We start from the raw sequence: 26,786 nt of genomic DNA on the forward strand, positions 1-26,786 counted from the left end.
TAGAGACTGGGTTTCACCATGTTGGCCAGGCTGATCTCAAACTCCTGACCTCAGGTGATCCACCTGCCTCGGCTTCCCAAAGTGTTAGGCTTACAGGCATGAGCCACCATGCCCGGCCAGGAGATTTTCTTGAAACATGCTAATGTCATTATGTGTCCCTGTAGGCATAAAATTTAGTAAAAATCTGTGAGTATGGGAGTGACACAATTTAAGTGACTTTTAGCAAATTGTTTGCTAAAGTTTTGGGTGGATTTGCCAATGAGAAACAACTCTGGTTTCCAGATCTTGGAAAAAACCCAAAACTATGGGATGTAGTAGAGGGGATGATATATTCGAAGTGTTGAAGAAAAAAAAAAAAACAAAAACAAACCCATCAACCAAGAATACTGTACCTGGCATAGCTCTCCTTCAGAAATGAAGGAGAGATGAAGATTTTCCCAGACAAAAGCTCAGAGACTAGACCTGTGTTACAAGAAATGCTAACAGAATTTCTTCAAGCTGAAAGACAAGGTTGCTAATTAGTAACAAAAAGAATATGAAAAGTATAAAACTTACTGGTAAATGTAAGTAGAGTTAATTTAGAATACTCTAATACCATAATGGTGTTATGCAAATCATTTGTATTTTTAGTATGAAGGTTAAAAGACAAAAACCATTAAAAATGATAATAGCAACAATAATTTGTTAAGGGATACATAGTACAAAAACATGTACATTGTGACATCAAAAATTTATTAGAAACCAGGCACTTCGGCTCACCCCTGTAATCCCAGCACTTTGGGAGGCTGAGGCGGGTGGATCACCTGAGATCAGGAGTTCAAGAAAAGCCTGACCAACATGGTGAAACCCCGTCTCTACTAAAAATACAAAAATTAGCTGGGCTTCTGGGCATGGTGGCTCACGCCTGTAATCCCGGCACTTTGGGAGGCCAAGGCGGGTGGATCACTTGAGGTCAGCGGTTTGAAACCAGCCTGGTCAACATGGTGAAACCCCATCTCTACTAAAAATACAAAAATTAGCCGGGCGTAGTGGCAGGTGCCTGTTATCCCAGCTACTCCGGAGGCTGAGACAGGAGAATCGCTTGAATCTGGGAGGCAGAGGTTGCAGTGAGCCGAGATCGTGCCATTGCCCTCCAGCCTGGGCGACAGAGTAAAACTCCATCTCAAAAAACAAAACAGAAAACCACAATGCAATACCACCTATTCCAGCAAGAATGGCCATAAAACAAACAAAAAAAATAGATGTTTATGTGGATGTGGTAAAGAGGGAACATTTCTACACTGCTGGTAGGAATGTAAACTAGTACAACCACTATGGGAAACAATGTGGAGATTCCTTAGGATACCATTTGATACAGCAATCCCACTACTGGGTATCTACCAGAGGAAAATAAGTCATTATAAGAAAAAGATACTTGCATACGCATGTTTATAGCAGCATAATTCATAATTGCAAAAACGTGGAACCAACTCAAATGCCCATCAAGTCAACGAGTGGATAAAGAAACTGTGGTATATATATATACAATGGAATACTTCTCAGCCATAAAAAGGAATGAATTAATGGCATTCACAGTGACCTGGATGAGATTGGAGACTCTTAATTCTAAGTGAAGTAACTCAGGAATGGAAAAACCAAACATCATATGTTCCCACTTGTAAGTGGGAGCTGAGCTATGAGGACGCAAAGGCATAAGAATAACACAATGGACTTTGGGGACTCAGGGAGAAAGGGTGGGAAGGGGGTCAGGGATAAAAGACTACAAATAAGGTGCAGTGTGTACCGGTCGGGCAATGGGTGCACCATAATCTCACAAATCGTCACTAAAGAACTTACTTATGTAACTAAACACTACCTGTTTCCAATAACCTATGGAAATAAAAAAGTAAAAAGTAATAAAAATAAAAAATGGTATAGGTGTATAGGGCATTTACTTTGAATGGAGCTTGTGGACCTGGAAGTTGTTCTGGGCGAGTCAGTGAGTGAGTGGTGAGTGAATGTGAAGGCCTAGGGCATTACACTTATGTAGACATGATAAACACTGTACACCTAGGCTACACTAAATTTACAAAAAGTTTTTTTATTCAATAATAAATTAACCCTAGCTTACTATAACTTTTTAATTTAACAGACTTGTAAAAATTGTAAAACTTTTTGACTCTTTTGTAATAACACTTCATATAAAACACATCGTACAGCTACACAAAAACATTTTCTTTATATCCTGATTCTGTAAGTTTTTTTTTTTTTTTTGAGACAGTCTCACTCTGTCACCCTAGCTAGAGTGCAGTGGCGCGATCTTGGCTCACTACAACCTCTGCTTCCCTGGTTCAAGCGATTCTCCTGCCTCAGCCTCCTGAGTAGCTGGGATGACAGGCGTCTGCCACCACACCTGGCTAATTTTTATATTTTTAGTAGAGACGGGGTTTCACCACATTAGTCAGGCTGGTCTCGAACTCCTGACCTCAGAGGATCCGCCTGCCTCAGCCTCCCAAAGTGCTGGGGTTACAGGCGTGAGCCACTGCGCCTGGCTACGTTTTTCTATTTCAGCATTTTAAAATTATTATTTTACTTTTTAAACTTTTTGTTCAAACCTAAGACACAAATATACAGGTTAGCCTAGGCATACACGGAGTCAGGATCATCAGTAGAATTGTCTTCCACCTCTCATCTTGTCTCACTGGAAGATTTTGAGGGACAATAACATGCATGGAGTTGTCATTTTCTGTGATAACAATACCTTCTGGAATACTTCCTGAAGGACCTGCCTGAGGCTGTTTTACAGTTAACTTAAAAAAAAAAAAAAAGGTAGGAGTGGTCGGGCGAGGTGGCTCACGCCTGTAATCCTAGCACTTTGGGAGGCCGAGGTGGGCGGATCACGAGGTCAGGAGATCAAGACCATCCTGGCTAACATGGTGAAACCCTGTCTCTACTAAAAATACAAAAAATTAGCTGGGCGTGGTGGTGGTTGCCTGTAGTCCCAGCTGCTCAGGAGGCTGAGGCAGGAGAATGGCGTGAACCTGGGAGGTGAGCTTGCAGTGACCCAAGATCATGCCACTGCACTCCAGCCTGGGCGACAGAGTGAGACTCCGTCTCAAAAAAAAAAAAAAAAAAACCAAAAACCAACCAAACAAACAAATAGGTAGGAGTACACTCTAACCATAAAAAGCGTAGTCTAGTAAATACATAAATCAGTAACATAGTAATTTATTATCGTTACAAAGTATTATGTACTGTACACAATTGTATATGCTATACTTCTATGCAACTGGCAGTGCAGGTTTGTTTACACCAATATCAAAACAAATACCCAAGTAGTCCTGGTGCTATGAACTTATAATGGCTACGATGTTAGTAGGCCATAGGAATTTTTTTTTTTTTTTCGAGACAAGTTCTCTCACCCAGAGGTTCATCTGGGCTCAGATGAACCTTCCTCAAACTCCTGGGCTGAATGATCCTCCCACCTCAGCCTCCCAGGTAGCTGGGACTATAGGCAGGCACCAACATGCCTGGCTAATTAAAAAAAACTTTTTTGTAGAGACAGGATCTCATGCTGCCCAGGTTGGTCTTGAACTCCTGGCCTCAAGCAGTCCTCTCATCTCCTCCCACGGCAAGGTGCTGGGATTACAGGTATGAGCCATTGCACCCAGCCTGCAATAGGAATTTTTCAGCTCCATTATAAACTTATGGGACCACTGTTAAATATGTGGTCCATCATTGACCTCAGTGTTGTTATGTGGCACATGACAGTATGCACAAAGGAATATCATTCAGTCTTAAAGAAATTCTGTTTTTCGTGACCTGAATGGGCCTGGAGGAGATGATGTTAAGTGAAATAAGCCAGGAACAGAAAGACAGATACCACATGGTCTCACTTCTGTGTAGAATCTAAAAAATTGAACTGATAAAAGTTCAATTTCTGGGTGGAGAGTAGAATGGTGGTTATCAGGGACTTGAGGGGGGATTACTGGGGAAATGTTCAAAGGATACAAAATTTCAGTTAGGAAGAATAATTTCAAGAAATCTTTTGTGCAACGTGGTGACTATAGTAAATAACAATGTATTGGCCGGGCGTGGTGGCTCACGCTTGTAATCCCAGCACTTTGGGAGGCCGAGGCGGGCGGATCATGAGGTCAGGAGATCAAGACCACAGTGAAACCCCGTCTCTACTAAAAATACAAAAAATTAGCCGGGCGTGGTGGCGGGCGCCTGTAGTCCCAGCTACTCGGAGAGGCTGAGGCAGGAGAATGGCGTGAACCTGGGAGGCGGAGCTTTCAGTGAGCCGAGACTGCGCCACTGCACTCCAGCCTGGGCGACAGAGCGAGACTCCGTCTCAAAAAAAAAAAAAAAAAAACAATGTATTTTTGAAAAATACTAAGTATATTTTAAGTGGTCTCACCACAAAAAAATAGTATGTGAGGCAATGCATATGATAATTAGCTCGATTTAGCCATTCCACAATGTATAGTAGCCCCCTTTTATCTGGTCTCAAATTCCTGAGCTCCAGCAGACTGCCCCCATTGGCCTCCCAAACTGCTAAGATTACAGGCAAGAGCTATTGCACCTGGCCTACTTAATATGTTTTGACATGTTTTGGCACAGAGTTGTTGATAGTATCCTCTTACTATTTTCTTGCTTTTTTTTCTTTTTTTTTTTTTACAGTAAAGTGAAGGCAAGTTTGTTAGGAAAATAAATAAACAAAAGAATGGTTACCCCATAGGTTGAGCAGTCCTGAGGGCTGCTGGTTGCCCACTTTTATGGTTATTTCTTGATTATATGCTAAGCAAGGAGTGGATTATTAATGAATTTTCTGGGAAAGGGGTGGGCAGTTCCCAGAACTGAGGGTTCCTCCTCTTTTTAGACTATACAGGATAACTTCTGGATGTTGCCATGGCATCTGTAAACTGTCATGATGCTGGTTAGAGTGTCTTTTAGTATGGTGATACATTATAATTAGCATATAATGAGCAGTGAGGAAGAGGTCTACTCTGATGCCATCTTGGTTTTGGTGGGTTTTGGCTAGCTTTTTTACTGCAACCTGTTTTATCAGCAAAGTCTTTTTTTTTTGAGACGGAGTCTCGCTGTCGCCCAGGCTGGAGTGCAGTGGCACGATCTTGGCTCACTGCAGGCTCCGCTCCTGGGGTTCATGCCATTCTCCTGCTTCAGCCTCCTGAGTAGCTGGGACTACAGGCGCCCACCACCTCGCCCGGCTAATTTTTTGTATTTTTAGTAGAGACGGGGTTTCACTGTGTTAGCCAGGATGGTCTCGATCTTCTGACCTCGTGATCCGCCCGCCTCAGCCTCCCAAAGTGCTGGGATTACAGGTGTGAGCCACCGCGCCCGGCATCAGCAAAGTCTTTATGGCCTATATCTTATGTTGAACTCCCATCTCATCCTGTGACTTAGAATGCCTAACCTACTAGGAGTGCAGCCCAGCGGGTCTCAGCCTTATTTTACTCAGCCCCTATTCAAGATGGAGTCAGTCTGGTTTAAACACCTCTGACGTTTCCCCCCTTCTTTTATAGGAGAATCCTTCATCCTAAGGGTTGTAGAGGGATGAAGATCCATGTTTTGTAACCTCTTCTTGCTGAATGGGGTGATGATATTCCTGCCTAACTATTAAGGTCTCTTGTGTCCGTGGTAGAGAGGCGCTCATTCAGAACACATCAGTTTGCTGAGGGCCATCCATAACTCTGAGTTCTGACAAAACATGATATCTGAAAGATTAATAAGTGTTTAATAAAACATTCAGTAAGCTTATCCTGCATTCCTATACAAAGAGTACAACAGCAATATATTCCATAACAGTAAAGTAAAATAAGTAAAACTGTCCCAAGTAAACTGAATTAGAAGGCTTTCCATGAACTGACAACTGTTGGAACCATGCTGATAAGGGATCACTGATTGCATTATGTGCCCAGAATTAGAATATTGATCCAGATTTTTTTTCTTTTTATTTTTTTATTATACTTTAGGTTTTAGGGTACATGTGCACAATGTGCAGGTTTGTTACATATGTATCCATGTGCCATGTTGATTTCTTGCACCCATTAACTCGTCATTTAGCATTAGGTATATCTCCTAATGTTGTCCCTCCCCCCTCCCCCAACCCCACAACAGTCCCCGTGATCCAGATTTTTACATTAGCCATCCCTCTTTTTTTTCCTGCACTTCAGTCGGAGATCACTGGTTCACAGGAGAAAGCAAGGTCAGCCTAAATTGCAGGAAAAAAAACTCAAAAACAACTGATGAGACTAGAATCTACTGACAGGTATACCATAGTTCTTGAAACACAATTTTTTCTCACTCCAGTGTCCCATTTTTACTAAAGACAAATTATAGTATGACCGATTTGCTTTGTTATACTTGGCCAGATTATTTGTATAAAGTGCAGCAAGAATAATTATATAGGCTTTTGAAATTGGCTTTGATGGAACTCTGTTCCATAAGGAATCTCCGGTAAGACTTTTAAAGCCGAGCCCAGCATGGATTTTTTTTTTTCCCTTTTCTTTTTGAGACAGAGTCTCACTCTGTTGCCCAGACTGGAGTGCACTGGCATGACCTTGGCTCACTGCAGCCTCCACCTCCTGAGTTCAAGTGGTTCTCCTGCCTCAGCTTCCTGTGTAGTTGGAATTACACTGTGTAGTTGGAATTACAGGCACACACCACCACGCCTGGATAATTTTTTGTATTTTTAGTAGAGATGAGGTGTTGGCCAGGCTGGTCTCGAACTCCAGACCTCAGGTGATCCACCCACCTCGACCTCCCAATGTGCTGTGATTACAGGTGTGAGCCACTGCGCCTGACCTCAGCTGTGGGTTTGTACCCTCAAATACCTTTATGTGTTGGGTAAATTTCTCTCTTCTTGAGGTCCCAAGATAACTTGGGGCCCCTGGGCCTGTCAAAAAGTGACATTCTTTACTTATCACAGGTCAGAAACCCTGTACAGGGACTGCATAGACAAGATGTGAGGCCATTTTTCCCAAGCGGCTTTTAATTGACTCCACAAGTCAAGTTTGATTCCTTTAAGGAGAGCACATCATTCCAGTCAAAGCCTTGGTAAAATAACCAGTTTCTCCAATTGTGTCCTGTCACAAGAGAAAACCAATTCTTACTGCACTTATACAAATATCTATTGTAGGCCAGGCATGGTGGCTCATGCCTGTAATCCCAGCACTTTGGGAGGCTGGGGCGGGTGGATCACTTGATGTCAGGAGTTTGAGACCAGCCTGGCCAACATAGTGAAACCCCGTCTCTACTAAAAATACAAAAAGTAGCTTGGTGTGGTGGGCACCTGTAATCCCAGCTAATTGGGAGGCTGAGGCAGGAGAATTACTTGGACCCAGGAGGCGGAGTTAGCAGTGAGCTGAGATCGTGCCACTGCGCTCCAGCCTGGGCAACAGAGCAAAACTCTGTCTCAAAAAACAAAAACAAAAACAAATCTATTGCCATAAGTTAAGAGTACTCATAAATAGTCTCCAAATTGAAAAATGGGGTAGAGAGAAACAAATATGCTCCAAATTTTGTCCACAGGAGTATACTTTACTCAATTGTTAATAGCTGTCAATAGCTCAAATCCTTGACTCTGAAAAACAAAATAAAGGATCAGTCACGTTTTAAGCAAAAAAGTAAAAAAGATGAGTCTTACGTTAATTCAGTCCATGAAGTTAACTCCTGTTCTGTTTGATACACATGAACGTTCCAGCCCTCCATGACAGTCCTGAATGTTTTTTTCTTTATTCTAATGTTAGAGTCTCCAAAGTTATCAGAAACCTGCATTTAAGAGCACTTGTGAAAGTCCTATAGCTGATTATAAACCACCTTTTGAAGAGGATCAAAACATGACAACAGTTGTATGTTGATGACAAAAAGTCTTAGGACAGCCATAGTCAAAGACACGATTGACAAAGAATTTTGGTTACCTTTGTGGCACACAATAACTTAATCATAATTATTACTGATAAGGTACATTAAATCATATCAGAATTATAGGAGCTTTTCGTAATTTTGGAACACATACCAATAACATATTTATACAAATGCAACCCAAAGAAAGCCAAACACCAGTTCATATTTGGCAATGCTTCCTGTATGATTTTTATGTCAATAAGCCAAATTTCACTGTTGGATTAGTGCATTATTGATATGTGAAACTCAGTTCTTAATAAAACCTTATAGACAAATTGATCCAATTTTATTTTGTTATTCTTATTTAAATATTTTTTTGGGAGAGGGACGGAGTCTCCTTCCGTTGCCCAGGCTGGGAGTGCAGTGGCACAATCTTGGCTCACTGTTACCTCCGCCTCCTGGGCTCAAGCGATTCTCCTGCCTCAGCTTCCCTAGCAGCCGGGATTACAGGTGCAAGGCACCACTCCCAGCTAATTTTTTGTATTTTTAGTAGAGGTAGGGTTTCACCATGTTGGCCAGGCTGGTCTCAAAACTCCTGGCCTCAAGTGATCCACCCACCTTGGCCTCCCAAAGTGCTGGGATTACAGACGTGAACCACTGCGCCCGGCCAAAAGCTCTTATTTTTAAACCGATTAATCAAAGCTCTTTCATATCACATACACACAACACATGCAAATACATAGACGAGAGATCCATCAGTTGTAAGGTCTTTCATTTGCCAATTTCTTAACTGGATTACTGGCTTCAAGGTAGAGCCCTTGGGGGAACAGGGCAAGGAAAGCGTTCAGTTACTAGGGTCTAGTAATCAGGCACAGCTTCTAGGGGGCCAAGAGCATGTTTCTCTGATCCAGACATGCAGAGAGCTGTGTGTTTCCCCGTAACTGCCATTAGACACCCCCAGAGTCGGCCAGTCGGTGCTACAGTCTATTTCCTTTGGGTTGGGGGTCTCCTCAGTATCATCCCTTTATGGTTTGCTAGAAAGATGTTACCAGAAAGGGGTCCTGATCCAGACCCCAGGAAAGGGTTCCTGGATCTTGTGCAAGACGGAATTTGAGGCGAATCCATACAGTAAAGTAAAAGCAAGTTTATTAGGAAAGTAAAGAAACAGAAGAATGGCTACTCCAGAGGCAGAACAGCCTGTTATTTTCTATTTTATCTTTAAATTACCTTGTATCTTTTCAGTCTTACTATTACTTGTGCTGCCACCTCCACTGCCTCTTTTTTTTTTTTTGAGACAGTTTCGCTCTTGTTGCCCAGGCTGGAGTGCAATGGCACGATCTCGGCTCACCATAACTTCCGCCTGCCAGGTTCAAGCAATTCTCCTGCCTCAGCCTTCCAAGAAGCTGGGATTACAGACAGGCATGCGCCACCATGCCTGGCTAATTTTGTATTTTTAGTAGAGACGGGATTTCTCCATGTTGGTCAGGCTGGTCTCAAACTCCCAACGTCAGGTGATCTGCCCGCCTCAGCCTCCCAAAGTGCTGGGATTACAGGTATAAGCCACTGCATCCGGCCTCTTCTTTTTCCTCTTCCTCTTCATTTTCTTCTTCCTCTTGTTCCTCTTCCTCTTCTTTTTCTCTCTCCCTTCTTCTGCCTTCTTCTCTCTCCCTTTTTGCTTCTCTCATTCTGTCACCCAGGCTGGAGTACAGTGGCATGTTCACAGCTCGCTGCAGCCTCGAGCTCCCTGGGTTCAGATGATCCTCCGGCTTCAACCTCCTAAGTAGCTGGGTCTACAGGCACGTGCCATCACATGCCTGGCTAATTTTTTGTATTTTTTGTAGAGATAGGGTTTTGCCATGTTGCCCAGGCTGGTCTCAAACTCCTGGACTCAAGTGATCTGCCTGGCTTCTTGTTCAGTCTTGATAAAGGTTTAGCAATTTTGTTAACCCAAGAACCAACTTTTAACTTTTGCTTATCTTGCTATTTTATTAAAAGCTGTTTTACTGATTTTTTCTTTAATTTTATCTCTTTCCTTTGACTTTATTCTTTCAATATATTTTTAAAGTCCGAGAGGTAGCTCATTAATTTTCAGCCTTTTAAAAAAATTATTATTTTTTGAGAGAGAGTCTCGCTCTGTTGCCCAGGCTGGAGTGCAGTAGCACTATCTGGGCTCACTGCAAGCTCTGCCTTCCACGTTCAAGCGATTCTCCTGCCTCAGTCTCTCGAGTAGCTGGGATTACAGGTGCCCGCCACAACACTCTGCTAATTTTTGTGTTTTAGTAGAGACGGGTTTCACCATGCTGGTCAGGCTGATCCTCAAGCTCCTGACCTCAAGTGATCTGCCCACCTTGGCCTCCCAAAGTGCTGGGATTACAGGCATGATCCACCGTGCCTGGCCCAGCCTTCATTTTCAAATGTAATCACTTAAGCCTATACATTTTCCTATACGTGCACCATTTAGACTGCATTGTTTCAAATGCACAGAATTTTCACTATTATTCACTTCTAAGAATTTAAAATTTTTAATTATGAATTTTTCTTGGATCCTCAAGTTATATAAAGTGTTGAATGTTGGTGGTTTGAAAATTTTATTTACATTATGTTAATTGCGTTGTGATCAGTGAGTATAATCTGCCAGATACTCAGTGTCTGAAATTTGTTGAATCTTATTTTATGGTTAAGTACATGATCAATTTTTTTTTTTTATTAATTTTTTTTGCATACAAAAACAATAAACATTTTCTAAAAATACATACAAACAAAAAGATGCGTATCAAACATATTAGGAAGGTTGCACATGGGAAGTCGGGGAATAGAAATGGGGGTGGGAGTTAAATGAGAGAGGGACTTTATATGGATCAGTGATAATAACTCAATCCTCTATTTGACAAAGAAGAGGGAGAAGGAAGAGGAAGAAAAAGAAAGTGGGATAAAGGATCAGAAAGGGAGGAAAATAGAAAAAACTAGAGTATGACTCCAGGGTAGACCTGTTTGGTTGTCATTGAGTTGGTTGGTTGGTTTGTCTGTTGTATTCTTCATGTTTCGCCAAGTTGGCCAGACTGGTCTCGAACTCCTAGCCCGAAGTGATCAACCCGCCTCGCCCCCCAGAGTGCCGGGACCACAGGCGTGAGCCACCACGTCCAGCCCCCACATTGCTTCTGGCCTCCGTGGTAGACCTCCCAGACGGAGCGGCCAGGCAGAGGAGCTCCTCACTTCTACCCAGACACGGGGCGGCCGGGCACAGGGGCTCCTCACTTCCCAGACGGGGCGGCCAGGCAGAGACGCTCCTCACTTCTTCCCAGACGATAGGTGGCCGGGCAGAGGCGCTCCTCACTTCCCAGACGGTGGGTGGCCGGGCAGAGGCGCTCCTCACTTCCCAGACGATGGGTGGCCGGGCAGAGGCGCTCCTCACTTCTTCCCGGATGGGGCGGCCAGGCAGAGGCACTCCTCACTTCTTCCCGGACGGGGCGCCCGGGCAGAGGCGCTCCTCATTTCTTCCCGGATGGGGCGGCCGGGCAGAGGCGCTCCTCACTTCCCAGACGGGGCGGCCGGGCAGAGGCGCTCCTCACTTCTTCCCGGACGGGGCGGCCGGGCAGAGGCGCTCCTCACTTCTTCCCGGACGGGGCGGCCGGGCAGAGGCGCTCCTCACTTCTTCCCGGACGGGGCGCCCGGGCAGAGGCGCTCCTCACTTCTTCCCGGACGGGGCGGCCGGGCAGAGGCGCTCCTCACTTCTTCCCGGACGGGGCGCCCGGGCAGAGGCGCTCCTCACTTCTTCCCGGACGGGGCGGCCGGGCAGAGGTGCTCCTCACTTCTTCCCGGACGGGGCGCCCGGGCAGAGGCGCTCCTCACTTCTTCCCGGACGGGGCGGCCGGGCAGAGGCGCTCCTCACTTCCCAGACGGTGGGTGGCCGGGCAGAGGCGCACCTCACTTCCCAGACGATGAGTGGCCGGGCAGAGGCGCTCCTCACTTCTTCCCGGATGGGGCGGCTGGGCAGAGGCGCTCCTCACTTCTTCCCAGACGGGGCGCCCGGGCAGAGGCGCTCCTCATTTCTTCCCGGACGGGGCGGCCGGGCAGAGGCGCTCCTCACTTCCCAGACGGGGCGGCCGGGCACAGGCCCTCCTCACTTCTTCCCGGACGGGGGCGGCCGGGCAGAGGCGCTCCTCACTTCTTCCCGGACGGGGCGGCCGGGCAGAGGCGCTCCTCACTTCTTCCCGGACGGGGCGGCCGGGCAGAGGCGCTCCTCACTTCTTCCCGGACGGGGCGGCCGGGCAGAGGCGCTCCTCACTTCTTCCCGGACGGGGCGGCCGGGCAGAGGCGCTCCTCACTTCCTCCCGGACGGGGCGGCCGGGGAGAGGCGCTCCTCACCTCCCAGACGATGGGAGGCCGGGAAGAGGCGCTCCTCACTTCCCAGACGATGGGTGGCCGGGCAGAGGCGCTCCTCACTTCCCAGACGGGGCGGCCGGGCAGAGGCGCTCCTCACTTCCCAGACGGGGTGGCCGGGCAGAGGCGCTCCTCACTTCCCAGACAGGGTGGCCGGGCAGAGGCGCTCCTCACTTCCCAGACGGTGGGTGGCCGGGCAGAGGCGCTCCTCACTTCTTCCCGGACGGGGCGCCTGCGCAGAGGCGCTCCTCACTTCTTCCCGGACGGGGCGGCCGGGCAGAGGCGCTCCTCACTTCTTCCCGGACGGGGCGGCCGGGCAGAGGCGCTCCTCACTTCTTCCCGGACGGGGCGGCCGGGCAGAGGCGCTCCTCACTTCTTCCCGGACGGGGCGGCCGGGCAGAGGCGCTCCTCACTTCTTCCCGGACGGGGCGGCCGGGCAGAGGCGCTCCTCACTTCTTCCCGGACGGGGCGGCCGGGCAGAGGCGCTCCTCACTTCTTCCCGGATGGGGCGGCCGGGCAGAGGCGCTCCTCACTTCCTCCCGGACGGGGCGGCCGGGCAGAGGCGCTCCTCACCTCCCAGACGATGGGAGGCCGGGCAGAGGCGCTCCTCACTTCCCAGATGATGGGTGGCCGGGCAGAGGCGCTCCTCACTTCCCAGATGGGGCGGCCGGGCAGAGGCGCTCCTCACTTCCCAGACGGGGTGGCCGGGCAGAGGCGCTCCTCACTTCCCAGACGATGGGAGGCCGGGCAGAGGCGCTCCTCACTTCCCAGACGATGGGTGGCTGGGCAGAGGCGCTCCTCACTTCTTCCCGGACGGGGCGGCCGGGCAGAGGCGCTCCTCACTTCTTCCCGGACGGGGCGACCGGGCAGAGGCGCTCCTCACTTCCTCCCGGATGGGGCGGCCGGGCAGAGGTGCTCCTCACCTCCCAGACGATGGGAGGCCGGGCAGAGGCGCTCCTCACTTCCCAGACGATGGGTGGCCGGGCAGAGGCGCTCCTCACTTCCCAGACGGGGCGGCCGGGCAGAGGCGCTCCTCACTTCTTCCTGGATGGGGCGGCCGGGCAGAGGCGCTCCTCACCTCCCAGACGATGGGAGGCCGGGCAGAGGCGCTCCTCACTTACCAGACGATGGGTGGCCGGGCAGAGGCGCTCCTCACTTCCCAGACGGGGCGGCCAGGCAGAGGCGCTCCTCACTTCCCAGACGGTGGGTGGCCGGGCAGAGGCGCTCCTCACTTCCCAGACGGTGGGTGGCCGGGCAGAGGCGCTCCTCACTTCCCAGACGGTGGGTGGCCGGGCAGAGGCGCTCCTCACTTCCCAGACGGTGGGTGGCCGGGCAGAGGCGCTCCTCACTTCTTCCCGGACGGGGCGCCTGCGCAGAGGCGCTCCTCACTTCTTCCCGGACGGGGCGGACGGGCAGAGGCGCTCCTCACTTCTTCCCAGACTGGGCGGCCGGGCAGAGGCGCTCCTCACTTCTTCCCGGATGGGGCGGCCGGGCAGAGGCGCTCCTCACTTCCCAGACGGGGCGACCGGGCAGAGGCGCCCCTCACTTCTTCCCGGACGGGGCGGCCGGGCAGAGGCGCTCCTCACTTCTTCCCGGACGGGGCGCCCGGGCAGAGGCGCTCCTCACTTCTTCCCGGACGGGGCGGCCGGGCAGAGGCGCTCCTCACTTCTTCCCGGACGGGGCGGCCGGGCAGAGGTGCTCCTCACTTCTTCCCGGACGGGGCGCCCGGGCAGAGGCGCTCCTCACTTCTTCCCGGACGGGGCGGCCGGGCAGAGGCGCTCCTCACTTCTTCCCGGACGGGGCGGCCGGGCAGAGGCGCTGCTCACTTCCCAGACGGGGCGGCCGGCCAGAGGCGCTCCTCACTTCCCAGACGGGGCGGCCGGGCAGAGGCGCTCCTCACTTCCTCCCGGACGGGGCGGCCGGGCAGAGGTGCTCCTCACCTCCCAGACGATGGGAGGCCGGGCAGAGGCGCTCCTCACTTCCCAGACGATGGGTGGCCGGGCAGAGGCGCTCCTCACTTCCCAGACGGGGCGGCCGGGCAGAGGCGCTCCTCACTTCTTCCTGGACGGGGCGGCCGGGCAGAGGCGCTCCTCACTTCCCAGACGGGGTGGCCGGGCAGAGGCGCTCCTCACTTCCCAGACGATGGGAGGCCGGGCAGAGGCGCTCCTCACTTCCCAGACGATGGGTGGCCGGGCAGAGGCGCTCCTCACTTCCCAGACGGGGCGGCCGGGCAGAGGCGCTCCTCACTTCCCAGACGGTGGGTGGCCGGGCAGAGGCGCTCCTCACTTCCCAGACGGTGGGTGGCCGGGCAGAGGCACTCCTCACTTCACAGACGGTGGGTGGCCGGGCCAAGGCGCTCCTCACTTCCTAGACGGTGGGTGGCCGGGCAGAGGCGCTCCTCACTTCCCAGACGGTGGGTGGCCGGGCAGAGGCGCACCTCACTTCCCAGACGATGGGTGGCCGGGCAGAGGCGCTCCTCACTTCTTCCCGGATGGGGCGGCCGGGCAGAGGCGCTCCTCATTTCTTCCCGGACGGGGCGGCCGGGCAGAGGCGCTCCTCACTTCCCAGACAGGGCGGCCGGGCAGAGGCCCTCCTCACTTCTTCCCAGACGGGGGCGGCCGGGCAGAGGCGCTCCTCACTTCTTCCCGGACGGGGCGGCGGGGCAGAGGCGCTCCTTACTTCTTCCCGGACGGGGTGGCCGGGCAGAGGCGCTCCTCACTTCTTCCCGGACGGGGCGGCCGGGCAGAGGCGCTCCTCACTTCCTCCCGGACGGGGCGGCCGGGCAGAGGCGCTCCTCACCTCCCAGACGATGGGAGGCCGGGCAGAGGCGCTCCTCACTTCCCAGACGATGGGTGGCCGGGCAGAGGCGCTCCTCACTTCCCAGATGGGGCGGCCGGGCAGAGGCGCTCCTCACTTCCCAGATGGTGGGTGGCCGGGCAGAGGCGCTCCTCACTTCCCAGACGGTGGGTGGCCGGGCAGAGGCGCTCCTCACTTCCCAGGCGGTGGGTGGCCGGGCAGAGGCGCTCCTCACTTCTTCCCGGACGGGGCGCCCGGGCAGAGGCGCTCCTCACTTCTTCCCGGACGGGGCGGCCGGGCAGAGGCGCTCCTCACTTCTTCCCGGACGGGGCGGCCGGGCAGAGGCACTCCGCACCTCCCAGACGATGGGTGGCCGGGCAGAGGCGCTCCTCACTTCCCAGACGGGGCGGCCGGGCAGAGGCGCTCCTCACTTCCCAGACAGGGTGGCCGGGCAGAGTCGCTCCTCACTTCCCAGACGATGGGAGGCCGGGCAGAGGCGCTCCTCACTTACCAGACGATGGGTGGCCGGGCAGAGGCGCTCCTCACTTCCCAGACGGGGCGGCCGGGCAGAGGCGCTTCTCACTTCCCAGACAGGGTGGCCGGGCAGAGGCGCTCCTCACTTCCCAGACGACGGGTGGCCGGGCAGAGGCGCTCCTCACTTCCCAGACGGGGCGGCCGGGCAGAGGCGCTCCTCACTTCCCAGACGGTGGGTGGCCGGGCAGAGGCGCTCCTCACTTCCCGGACGGGGTGGCCGGGCAGAGGCGCTCCTCACTTCTTCCCGGACGGGGCGGCCGGGCAGAGGCGCTCCTCACTTCCCAGACGATGGGTGGCCGGGCAGAGGCGCTCCTCACTTCCCAGACGGGGCGGCCGGGCAGAGGCGCTCCTCACTTCCCAGACGGTGGGTGGCCGGGCAGAGGCGCTCCTCACTTCCCAGACGGTGGGTGGCCGGGCAGAGGCACTCCTCACTTCACAGACGGTGGGTGGCCGGGCCAAGGCGCTCCTCACTTCCTAGACGGTGGGTGGCCGGGCAGAGGCGCTCCTCACTTCTTCCCGGACGGGGCGGCCGGGCAGAGGCGCTCCTCACTTCCTCCCGGACGGGGCGGCCGGGCAGAGGCGCTCCTCACCTCCCAGACGATGGGAGGCCGGGCAGAGGCGCTCCTCACTTCCCAGACGATGGGTGGCCGGGCAGAGGCGCTCCTCACTTCCCAGATGGGGCGGCCGGGCAGAGGCGCTCCTCACTTCCCAGACGGGGTGGCCGGGCAGAGGCGCTCCTCACTTCCCAGACGATGGGTGGCCGGGCAGAGGCGCTCCTCACTTCCCAGACGGGGCGGCTGGGCAGAGGCGCTCCTCACTTCCCAGATGGTGGGTGGCCGGGCAGAGGCGCTCCTCACTTCCCAGACGGTGGGTGGCCGGGCAGAGGCGCTCCTCACTTCCCAGACGGTGGGTGGCCGGGCAGAGGCGCTCCTCACTTCTTCCCGGACGGGGCGCCCGGGCAGAGGCGCTCCTCACTTCTTCCCGGACGGGGCGGCCGGGCAGAGGCGCTCCTCACTTCTTCCCGGACGGGGCGGCCGGGCAGAGGCACTCCGCACCTCCCAGACGATGGGTGGCCGGGCAGAGGCGCTCCTCACTTCCCAGACGGGGCGGCCGGGCAGAGGCGCTCCTCACTTCCCAGACAGGGTGGCCGGGCAGAGTCGCTCCTCACTTCCCAGACGATGGGAGGCCGGGCAGAGGCGCTCCTCACTTACCAGACGATGGGTGGCCGGGCAGAGGCGCTCCTCACTTCCCAGATGGGGCGGCCGGGCAGAGGCGCTTCTCACTTCCCAGACAGGGTGGCCGGGCAGAGGCGCTCCTCACTTCCCAGACGACGGGTGGCCGGGCAGAGGCGCTCCTCACTTCCCAGACGGGGCGGCTTGGCAGAGGCGCTCCTCACTTCCCAGATGGTGGGTGGCCGGGCAGAGGCGCTCCTCACTTCCCAGACAGTGGGTGGCCGGGCAGAGGCGCTCCTCACTTCCCAGACGGTGGGTGGCCGGGCAGAGGCGCTCCTCACTTCCCAGACGGTGGGTGGCCGGGCAGAGGCGCTCCTCACTTCCCAGACGGGGCGGCCGGGCAGAGGCGCTCCTCACTTCCCAGACGGCGCGGCCGGGCAGAGGCGCTCCTCACTTCCCAGACGGTGCGGCCGGGCAGAGGTGCTCCTTACCTCCCAGATGGGGCGGCCGGGCAGAGGCGCTCCCCACCTTCCAGATGGGGCGGCGTCTGGGCAGGGGCTGCAATCCCAGCACCCTGGCAGGCCAAGGCAGGCGGCCGGGGGGTAGAGGCTGCCGCGAGGCCAGACCACGCCACCGCATTCCAGCCCGGGCAACACCGAGCACTGGGTGAGCGAGACTCCGTCTGTAGTCCCAGTACCTCGGGAGGCTGAGGCGGGCAGAGCACTTGGAGTCAGGAGGTGGCGACCAGCGTGGCCAAGATGGCGAACGCGTGCCTGCATCCAAAGGAGAAAAGGCAGGCAGCGGTGGCGCGCGCCGGCAGACCCAGGCAGTCCGCGGCGCGGGCAGCAGCAAGCCGAGTAGATTGTAGCCTGGGCCAGAGAGGGAAAGGAAAGAAAGAAAGGAAGGGAGGGAGGGAGGAAGGAAGGAAGGAAATAAGGAAATTTTTTTTTTTTTTAAACAGAGTTTTACTGTTTTTACCCAGGCTGGAGTGCAGTGGCGTGATCTTGGCTCAGTGCAATCTCTGCCTCCCAGGTTCAAGCAGTTCTGCCTTAGTCTCCTGAGTAGTTGGGATTACAGATGTGTGCCACCACACATGACTAATTTTGTACTTTTAGTAGAGACGAGTTTCACCATGTTGGTTAGGCTGGTCTCGAACTCCTGGCCTCTGGTGATCCATGAGGCCTCCCAAAGTACTGGGACTGCAGGTACGAGCCACTGTGCCTGGCCCATGATTAATTTTTATAAATGCTCCATGTATGCTTGAGAAGAATGAATGGATCTTCTGTTTCTAATATACAGAAACATGCATATATTTATTAAATGAAGCTTGTTAACATGTTGTTAAAATCTTCTAAATATTTCTGCTGATTATTTATTTATTTATTTTTAAGACAGGGTCTTGCTCTGTCAATGAGGCTGGGTTGCAGTGGTGTGATCTTGGCTTACTACCGCCTTGACGTCCCAGGCTCAAGTGATCCTCTCACCTCAGCCCCCTCAGTAGCTGGGACTATAGGTGTGCACCACCACACCCGGCTGGCTTTTTAATTTTTTTGTAGAGATGGAGTCTCACTGTGTTACCCAGCTGATCTTGAACTCACAGACTCAAGCCATCTTCCTGCCTCCCAAAGTGCTGGGATTACAGGCGTGAGCCACCATGCCTGGCTTCTACTGTTAGCTTTTGTTTGATTGATTTTTAATATTGAGGGAAATGTGTTAATCTTCTGTGAGCCTAGATTTGTCTAATGCTATTAATATTTTCCCTTTATGTATTTTGAAACTGTTTTATTTGGTTAATCATATTTAAGATTGTCGTAGCAATCTGGCAGAATTAACGTTTATAATAACCTGCTCTATCGCTATTGATATGTTGCACCCATTTTTCTGACACGATCTTTCTTCTAATTAGAATTTGTTTTATGTCTTTTTATTCCTGTATCATTAACCATTCCATGCCCTTATGCTTTAGGTGTTTATATTAGAAATGGAATGTAGCTGGGTTTTATTTTTTATAAATCTATCACTTTTTTTTTTTTTTTTTGAGACGGAGTCCTGCTCTGTTGCCAGGCTGGAGTGCAGTGGCGCGATCTCGGCTCACTGCAACCTCCAGCTCCCTGGTTCACTCCCTGGTTCAAGCGATTCTCCTGCCTTGGCCTCCAGAGTAGCTGGGATTACAGGCACACGCCACCACACCCAGCTAATTTTTGTATTTTTAGTAGAGACGGGGTTTTACCATGTTGGCCAGGATGGTCTTGGTCTCCTGACTTGTGATCTGCCCACCTCAGCCTCCCAAAGTGTTGGGATTATAGGCGTGCGCCACCTCACCCGGCCAAATCTATCAATTCTAATTGTCTTTTTTTCAATTTTTTTTTGTTTTGTTTTTTGAGACGGGGTCTCTCAGTCTCTCACTCAGGCTGGAGTGCAGTGGCCTGATCATGGCTTACTGCATCCTCAGCCTCCTCGGCTTAGGTGATCCTCCTGCCTCAGACTTCCAAGTAGCTGGGACTACAGGAGCATATCACGACACCTGGCTAATTTTTTAGCTTTTGGTAGAGATGGCATTTCACCCTGTTTTCCAGGGTAGCCTTGAATTCTGTCTAAAAGGATCCTCTCACCTTGGCTCCCAAAATGTTGAGATTACAGGTGTGAGCTACTGTGCCCAGCTAGTTGTCTTTTAAATGGCTCATATCCCAGAATAATACCAGCCCCTCTTAAGGTTTTTGATTCATAGTGGGAATCTCAAACTTGGCTTCCCTCCTGTTTGACTATTTGAAGCAATAGTATCTACACAGTACTGTTGATTTAATAACCTAGGTCACTTGGGATTTAAATGGAATTATTCTGACGTTTTGGGGTGCCATCCTCAGACTGTACTATGTAGTGAAAAGTAAATAAAAAATTATGTAGTATAGAAGTGTTTATGGGCCAGGCACAGTGGCTCATGCCTGTAATCCCAGCACTTTGGGAGGCCGAGGCAGGCAGATCACCTGAGGTTGGGAGTTCAAGACCAGCCTGACCAACATGGAGAAACCCCATCTCTGCTAAAAAACTACAAAATTATCTGGTCATAGTGGCGCATGCCTGTAATCCCAGCTACCCGGGAGGCTGAGGCAGGAGAATCACTTGAACCTGGGAGGTGGAGGTTGTGGTGAGCCAAGATCACACCATTGTACTGCGGTCTGGGCAACAAGAGCAAAACTCTGTCTCAAAAAAAAAAAAAACTGTTTATCATGAAATTGTTTTCTTCTTATTTAGTGGGTTAACTTATAAACAGTTCTTTAAAACATTTTGTTTTAGTCCCAGAAATCCTGGATAGAAAGCACTTTGACCAAGAGGGAATGTGTGTATATTATACCAAGTTCCAAGGATCCTCACAGGTAAGCATACCTTTGTTACTTCTGGGGTCTTCTAGAAGTTTTAGTGTAAATTATATTGTTATTTATTTATTGGAAACAAAAACTAAATAAATTATTTGTAGTTACTGTTACTTTTTATAGTTACTTTTAATTATTTAATTTGGGAGGGATTGGGAGGAGGAAACAGCATTGAAATCAGTATTTTGGAGTTCTTAATGCCATTTACAGCATACAGTCTCTTCCTTGAAGTGTTCCTCGATCTCTAAACTCCCTCAGATTATAGCGTAGTGTTATACAAAGGTAAGGCAGTTAAGATTCTCTCTCTTTTTTTTTTTTAACGGATTCACTGATATTGGGAACTTAAATTTGTGTATCTACTGGGCATCTGCTGAGTATCCAACACTATGGTTCATGTCGAAGAAAGCAATATGAACCTAATAGTTATTCTTTTTGTTTGCCAATATATAGATACAGATCATTATTTACTGGAAAATCTATTATCAGAGACTATAGGTGTCTGTGTCTTTGGTCTCTAAAATGACTTTGATAATAAAAAAAATTAAAGGACATTAACTTAGTAACTGAAGAAAAAGTTGAGCTCCTGAAATGTTTACTTAAACATTTTTGCCAAGATTATTCTTTTTACTTTTTTTTTTGTTTGTTTTTGTTTTTGAAACAGAGTCTTGCTCTGTTGTCCAGGCTGGAGTGCAGTGGCGCATTCCCACTGCAAGCTCTGCCTCCTGGGTTCAGTCCATTCTCTTGCCTCAGCCTCCTGAGTAGCTGGGACTGCAGGCATGTGCCACCACACCTGGCTAATTTTTTGTATTTTTAGTAGAGATGGGGTTTCACCGTGTTAGCCAGAATGGTTCAATCTCCTGACCTGGTGATCTGCCTGCCTCGGCCTCCCAAAGTGCTGGGATTACAGGCGTGAGCCACCACACCCAGCCCTAGTTTTTGTATTTTTAGTAGAGACAGGGTTTTACTATGTTGGCCAGGCTGGTCTTGAACTCCCGACCTGAGGTCATCCGCCTGCCTTGGCCTCTCAAAGTGCTGGGATTACAGGTGTGAGCCACTGCACCCAGCAAATTTTTCTTTTTTCTGAGGCCTAAAGATAGAAAAAAACTTAAACAAGGAAATCTAAGATACAGTTATTTCCTAACCTATAGAGCACTTTTCTTCATGGGCACTTAGAAAAAATGAAAATTAATTGACAAAAGTATTTGCAAGATTTTTGAATCTTCCTTCCTTTTCCGTCTCCTGTCACTCTATGTTCTCTACCCATTTACCTTCTCTGCAACTTCCATTTCTGTTAGATATATAGCTCTTAGAAAAACATAGCTAAATAGACAGTTTTTATTAACTGATACCTCTTTGTATTATAGAATATGTCACTATTCTTGTTTATAGTGGATATGTAGTAAATATTTGTTGAATAGCATTTCCAAAAATTTCTCTTTAACATTTAAAAAAATTCTTAACTTTGTACGGATCTCTCACAACAAACACATTTCCATTGAAAGTGTAATGTGCATGATACATTTTAAAAACTTTTGAGAAACAGAAAGTTGGATCAATACTTAGAGTTTCAATACATTAAGACTGTCATTATTAATAACATTTGGTGGCTTTATTTTTAACTTTTTCTCAGTGTATTGCTTTTGTTTTAAAGTATTGTTACATTCAGTCTATATGCAAAATGTTGTACCTGCTTTTCATACTACAGATATTTTATAAGAATGGTGGTTAATAGGCCTGGTGCGGTGGCTGACACCTGTAATCCCAGCACTTTGGGAGGCCGAGGTGGGCGGATCATGAGGTCAGGAGTTTGAGACCAGCCTGGCCAACATGGTGAAACACCGTCTCTACTAAAAATACAAAAATTAGCCAAGCGTGATAGCGGGCACCTGTCATCCCAGCTACTTGGGAGGCTAAGGCAGCAGAATTGCTTGACACCGGAAGGCAGAGGTTATAGTGAGCTGAGATCCACACTGCTGTACTCCAGCCTGGATAACAAGAGCTAAACTCCATCTCAAAAAAAAAAAAAAAAAAAAAAAGAATGGTAGTTAATATTCTGTTATTGTGTATACCACAATTTATATACCTATTCTACTATTAGTCAATTTAATTGTTTTCAGTTTTTAGCCATTTAAAATTTAATTAGGCCACAATGAAGATCTTTGTGGATAAAACCTTTTTGTATTTAAGATTTCCCCCCCTTAGGTTATGTAATGCCAAAATCTTTTTCAAAAGTATTAAAGCAATATAAATGATCACCCAGTAGTGAATGAGATTGTCTCCTTTACTGAGTAATGACTAGAGTAACATTTTCCATCACCATCAAGAAAACGTGATAAGTAAAAAATAGTATGTTAGAAATAAATATATTTTTAGGCTGGGCATGGTGGCTCATGCCTGTAATTTCAGCACTTTGGGAGACTGAGGTGAGCAAAGTCTGCCTTCTGGGTTCAAGCGATTCTCCTGCCTCAGCTACCTGAGTAGCTGGGACTATAGGCATGTGCTACCACGCCCACTTAATTTTTTTTATTTTTAGTAGAGACGTGGGTTTCACCATGTTGGTCAGGCTGGTCTCGAACTCCTGACCTCAGATAATCCGCCCGCCTCAGCCTCCCAAAGTGAGCCACTGTGCCTGGCATACATTTATTTATTTTTAGTTGACAGTAATTATAATAGTATATATTTTAAATTGGCATTTATTTATTATTGAGAAAATATTTTATGTTTTTTAAATATCCCTCAATTTTTTAGTAAATTCTGTAAATGTTTTTGATTAGTTCTTTTTGGAGCATTAAAATAGATAACCTTAACATCTCTTCCAATCATTAGAGTCTATAATTCTGATTTCTTACTACTTATTAATGTTTTATTACAACATCATATCACATTTCTCAACAAGAGGATAAATGACATTTCCCAAGTCACATGGCTATTCATAAAGATGGGATTAGTATTTAAGCCTCCTTAGTTCAGTGTGCCAGTTCTAAAATAAAATACCATTTTTCTTCCAGATAAATTGTTGTTTTGCTTTATTAAAAAAATAGATTTTGTTGGTCAGGTGCGGTGGCTCATGCCTGTAATCCCAGCACTTTGGGAGGCTGTGGGTGGATCACCTGAGGTCAGGAGTTCGAGACCAGCCTGGCCAACATGGTGAAACCCCGTCTCTACTAAAAATATAAAAAGTAGCTGGGCGTGGTGATGGGCGCCTGTAATCCCAGCTACTTGGGAGGCTGAGGCAAGAGAGTTGCTTGAACCCAGGAGACGGAGGTTGCAGTGAGCCGACAAGGTGCCACTGCACTCCAGCCTCAGTGACAGAGTAAGACTCCGTCTCAAAAAAATAAATAAATAAATTTTATCATTAAGGAGTTTATTTTCTATAGTTTTATTAATTCCACTTTGCAATAGAAATAATTAAAAGCACTCAAGGTATTAAAGAAATCCAAAGCTGTTACTAAGTATCCCCACCTTTAACCATTCATGAGAGACATAATTTACAAACAGCTGGTCACTTCTTTCTACACTAGTTGAACTCTTAATTTTATATGAATAGGTAATTCACACTTGGTTCATAACTTAAAATGTACCAAATGCTATAAGTGAAAGTCTCCTTTCCAGTACTGTGCTTTAGCTATAAGTTTACCTTGCTAATAAAAAATCTGATGTTATCCATTCCTTGGAATGTCTTCCAGAAAGTTAGATATAGTCTTTGCATGTCCAAGCAGATGATTATCCCCCTTCCCCCTTTAAAATATGTAGTGTATCCCACTGTGACTGTAACTTATCTTGGCAATCACTAGTTTGTTCTTTTTTTTTTTTTTTTTTTTTTTTTTTGAGATGGAGTCTTGCTCTGTCGTCCAGGCTGGTGTGCAGTGGCATAGTCTCATTGCAAGCTCTGCCTCATGGGTTCAGGCCATTCTCTTGCCTCAGCCCCCCGAGTAGCTGGGATTACAGGCGTGTGCCACCACACCCGGCTAATTTTTTGTATTTTTAGTAGAGACGGGGTTTCACCGTGGTCTCGATCTCCTGACCTTGTGATCAGCCCGCCTTGGCCTCCCAAAGTGCTGGGATTACAGTCATGAGCCACCGCGCCTGGCTACTAGTTTGTTCTTAATTGTTGCAGGCTATTTAATTATGTCTGAATTGTAATTTGTTTTAGTAATTCCTTATTGAACGTTTTAGCTATTTTCACTTTTTCTTTTGGCTGTTAGGAAAAAAATTCTGCAGTCAGTAACCTTGTACAATTTTCATTTTATACGTATACTACAGATGTGTTTTAGCCTGTGCTTTTAGAACTGGAATTAGTGTGTGAGAGTCAGCGTTTTTTATTTTGATGGATATTGCCAAGTGGCCTTCCATAGGGATTATATAAATATATACTCTTACCCACAGATACGAGACTCTCTCTGTATTCTTGCCAAGATAATGTCTTTTTTTTTTTTTTTTTTTTTTTTTTGAGACAGTTTCTCACTCTTTCGCCCAGGCTGGAGTGCGGTGGGGCATGATCATGGCTCACTTTAGCCTTGACCTCCCATGCTCAAGGAGTCCTCCCATGTCAGCCTCCCTAGTAGCTAGGACTATAGGCCTGCACCACTACCCCTAGCTAATTTTTTTTTTTTGTAGAGGCGGAGTTTCGCCTTGTTGCCCAGGCTGGTCTTAAACTCTTGGACTCAAGCAATTCACCTGCACCTCCCAGAGTGTTGCAATTATAGGTGTGGACTGTCTGCTGGGCTCAGTGGCTCACACCTGTAATCCTAGCACTTTGGGAGTCTGAGGCGGGTGGATCACAAGGTCAGGAGATCGAGACCATCCTGGCTAACACAGTGAAATCCCGTCTCTACTAAAAGTGCAAAAAAATTAGCCGGGCGTGGTGGCGGGCGCCTGTAGTCCCAGCTACTCGGAGAGGCTGAGGCAGGAGAATGGCGTGAACCCAGGAGGCGGAGCTTGCAGTGAGCCGAGATCGCGCCACTGCACTCTAGCCTGGGCGACAGAGCGAGACTCCGTCTCAAAAAAAAAAAAAAAAAAAATTGAAACTGTCAGTTAAAAAGTAGTTATTTGAATTATAAAGCAAGGTATATGTGATCTATGATATCTACTGAAAAACTAGGTATATAATTTTTTTGTTTTGTATTTTATGTATTTTATATACTTTAGTTTAAAATCAGAAAGTTTTTCCCCTGAAATAATTGATTCATTTTTTGTGTTCAATAGATGCCTTCCAGGATGTCAAATTTGTCAGCAACTCGTCAGGTAAGTTTAACATAACTATACTGCACAAATTTCTTTTTTTTTTTTTTTTTTTTTTTTTTTTGAGACGGAGTCTTTCTCTGTTCCCCAGGCTGGAGTGCACTGGCACGATCTCGGCTCACTGCAAGCTCCACCTCTCGGGTTCACGCCATTCTCCTGCCTCAGCCTCCTGAGTAGCTGGGATTACAGGCGCCCGCCACCACGCCCAGCTAATTTTTTGTATTTTTAGTAGAGATGGGGTTTCACCGTGTTAGCCAGGATGGTCTCGATCTCCTGACCTCGTGATCCGCCCGCCTCGGCCTCCCAAAGTGCTGGGATTACAGGCTTGAGCCACCGCGCCCGGCCACTGCACAAATTTCGAAAAATAAATAAAACTAATCTATTAGAAATATGAGTTAGAACACAGTGGCATGAAACTCACATGCTATTATATTTGATTGGGTACTTTACCTACACTTGGGAGGTGAAGGGTCAGTCAAGGCTGTTTGAAACTCAGGTGAAGCTACTTAAGAGTTGTAAAGTTGTGTCCGTTGAGCAGAAGTTGAAGGACAGGAATTTTAGGCAGCGAGAGCAGTGTATGGGAAGGTCTGATAGTGAAAGACATCATGGTTCTGTCAGGAAACTGCAGAATGTAAGATGGAGATTTGAGAGATTTGGGCCTGGAAAAATGAGAGTTTCAGTTACTGTACAAGGCTTTTTGTTGCACATGCTTTTGATTTCATATTAAAAAGATATTGTACAGGCAATTAATAACATGTTATATTAGTATTATTATTATTTTGAGATGGAGTCTTGCTCTGTTACCCAGGCTGGAGTGCAGTGGCGCAATCTCAGCGCACTGCAACCTCCGCCTCATGGGTTCAAGCAATTCTCCTGCCTCAGCCTCCTGAGTAGCTGGGATTACAGGCATGCGCCACCATGCCCAGCTAATTTTTGTATATTTAGTAGAGATGGGGTTTCACCATGTTGGCCAGGCTGGTCTTGAATTCCTGACCTCAGGTGATCCACCCGCCTCGGCCTCCCAAAGTGCCAGGATTACAGGTGTGAGCCGCCAGGCCCGGCTGATTTTATTTTTTGTAAGAGCAGTTTGCATTTTTAGATTGGATTGGAAGAAAATAGACCAGTTGCTAAAGTTTTAGAGTGATTCTGGCAAAAAGATGAGAACCTGAAATAAGATGTTTTTGACAATGAAGAGAAGTAGGCATATTTGAAGGGATAAATGAGATAAATATAATAGGATTTGGTGAATGTGAAGAAAAGGGAAGATTTGAGCATGGTAACTACATTTCCTTCTTAGGCAACTGAGTAAATTGTAATATGCTTTAGGGTCTGATGAGGAAGTATAAGAGGAAGTAGAAAAGGTCTCTGGGTGGTGGGCTAGGAATATAAGTATATAGAATGGGTTTATTTTAGATATATTGAAGAGGTTTTCAAGGAAGTCTGT

General features: G+C 49.0%; 1 protein-coding gene across 16 annotated transcripts in view; it reads left to right on the plus strand.

The window, feature by feature from the left end:
* TRPM7 (transient receptor potential cation channel subfamily M member 7) overlaps positions 1–26,786 on the plus strand; it is a 136,658-nt gene that overhangs the window by 11,543 nt on the left and 98,329 nt on the right. For all 16 annotated transcript variants that reach the window (XM_063639440.1, XM_063639441.1, XM_063639444.1 and 13 more), the window contains exons 2-3: positions 20,025–20,104; positions 25,307–25,345. In XM_063639440.1, the coding sequence (XP_063495510.1) occupies positions 20,025–20,104; positions 25,307–25,345 (119 nt within the window). The remainder of the gene's footprint in view (positions 1–20,024; positions 20,105–25,306; positions 25,346–26,786) is intronic.

This window comes from Symphalangus syndactylus, chromosome 5 (assembly GCF_028878055.3).
Source record: "Symphalangus syndactylus isolate Jambi chromosome 5, NHGRI_mSymSyn1-v2.1_pri, whole genome shotgun sequence".
NCBI lineage: Eukaryota > Metazoa > Chordata > Mammalia > Primates > Hylobatidae > Symphalangus > Symphalangus syndactylus.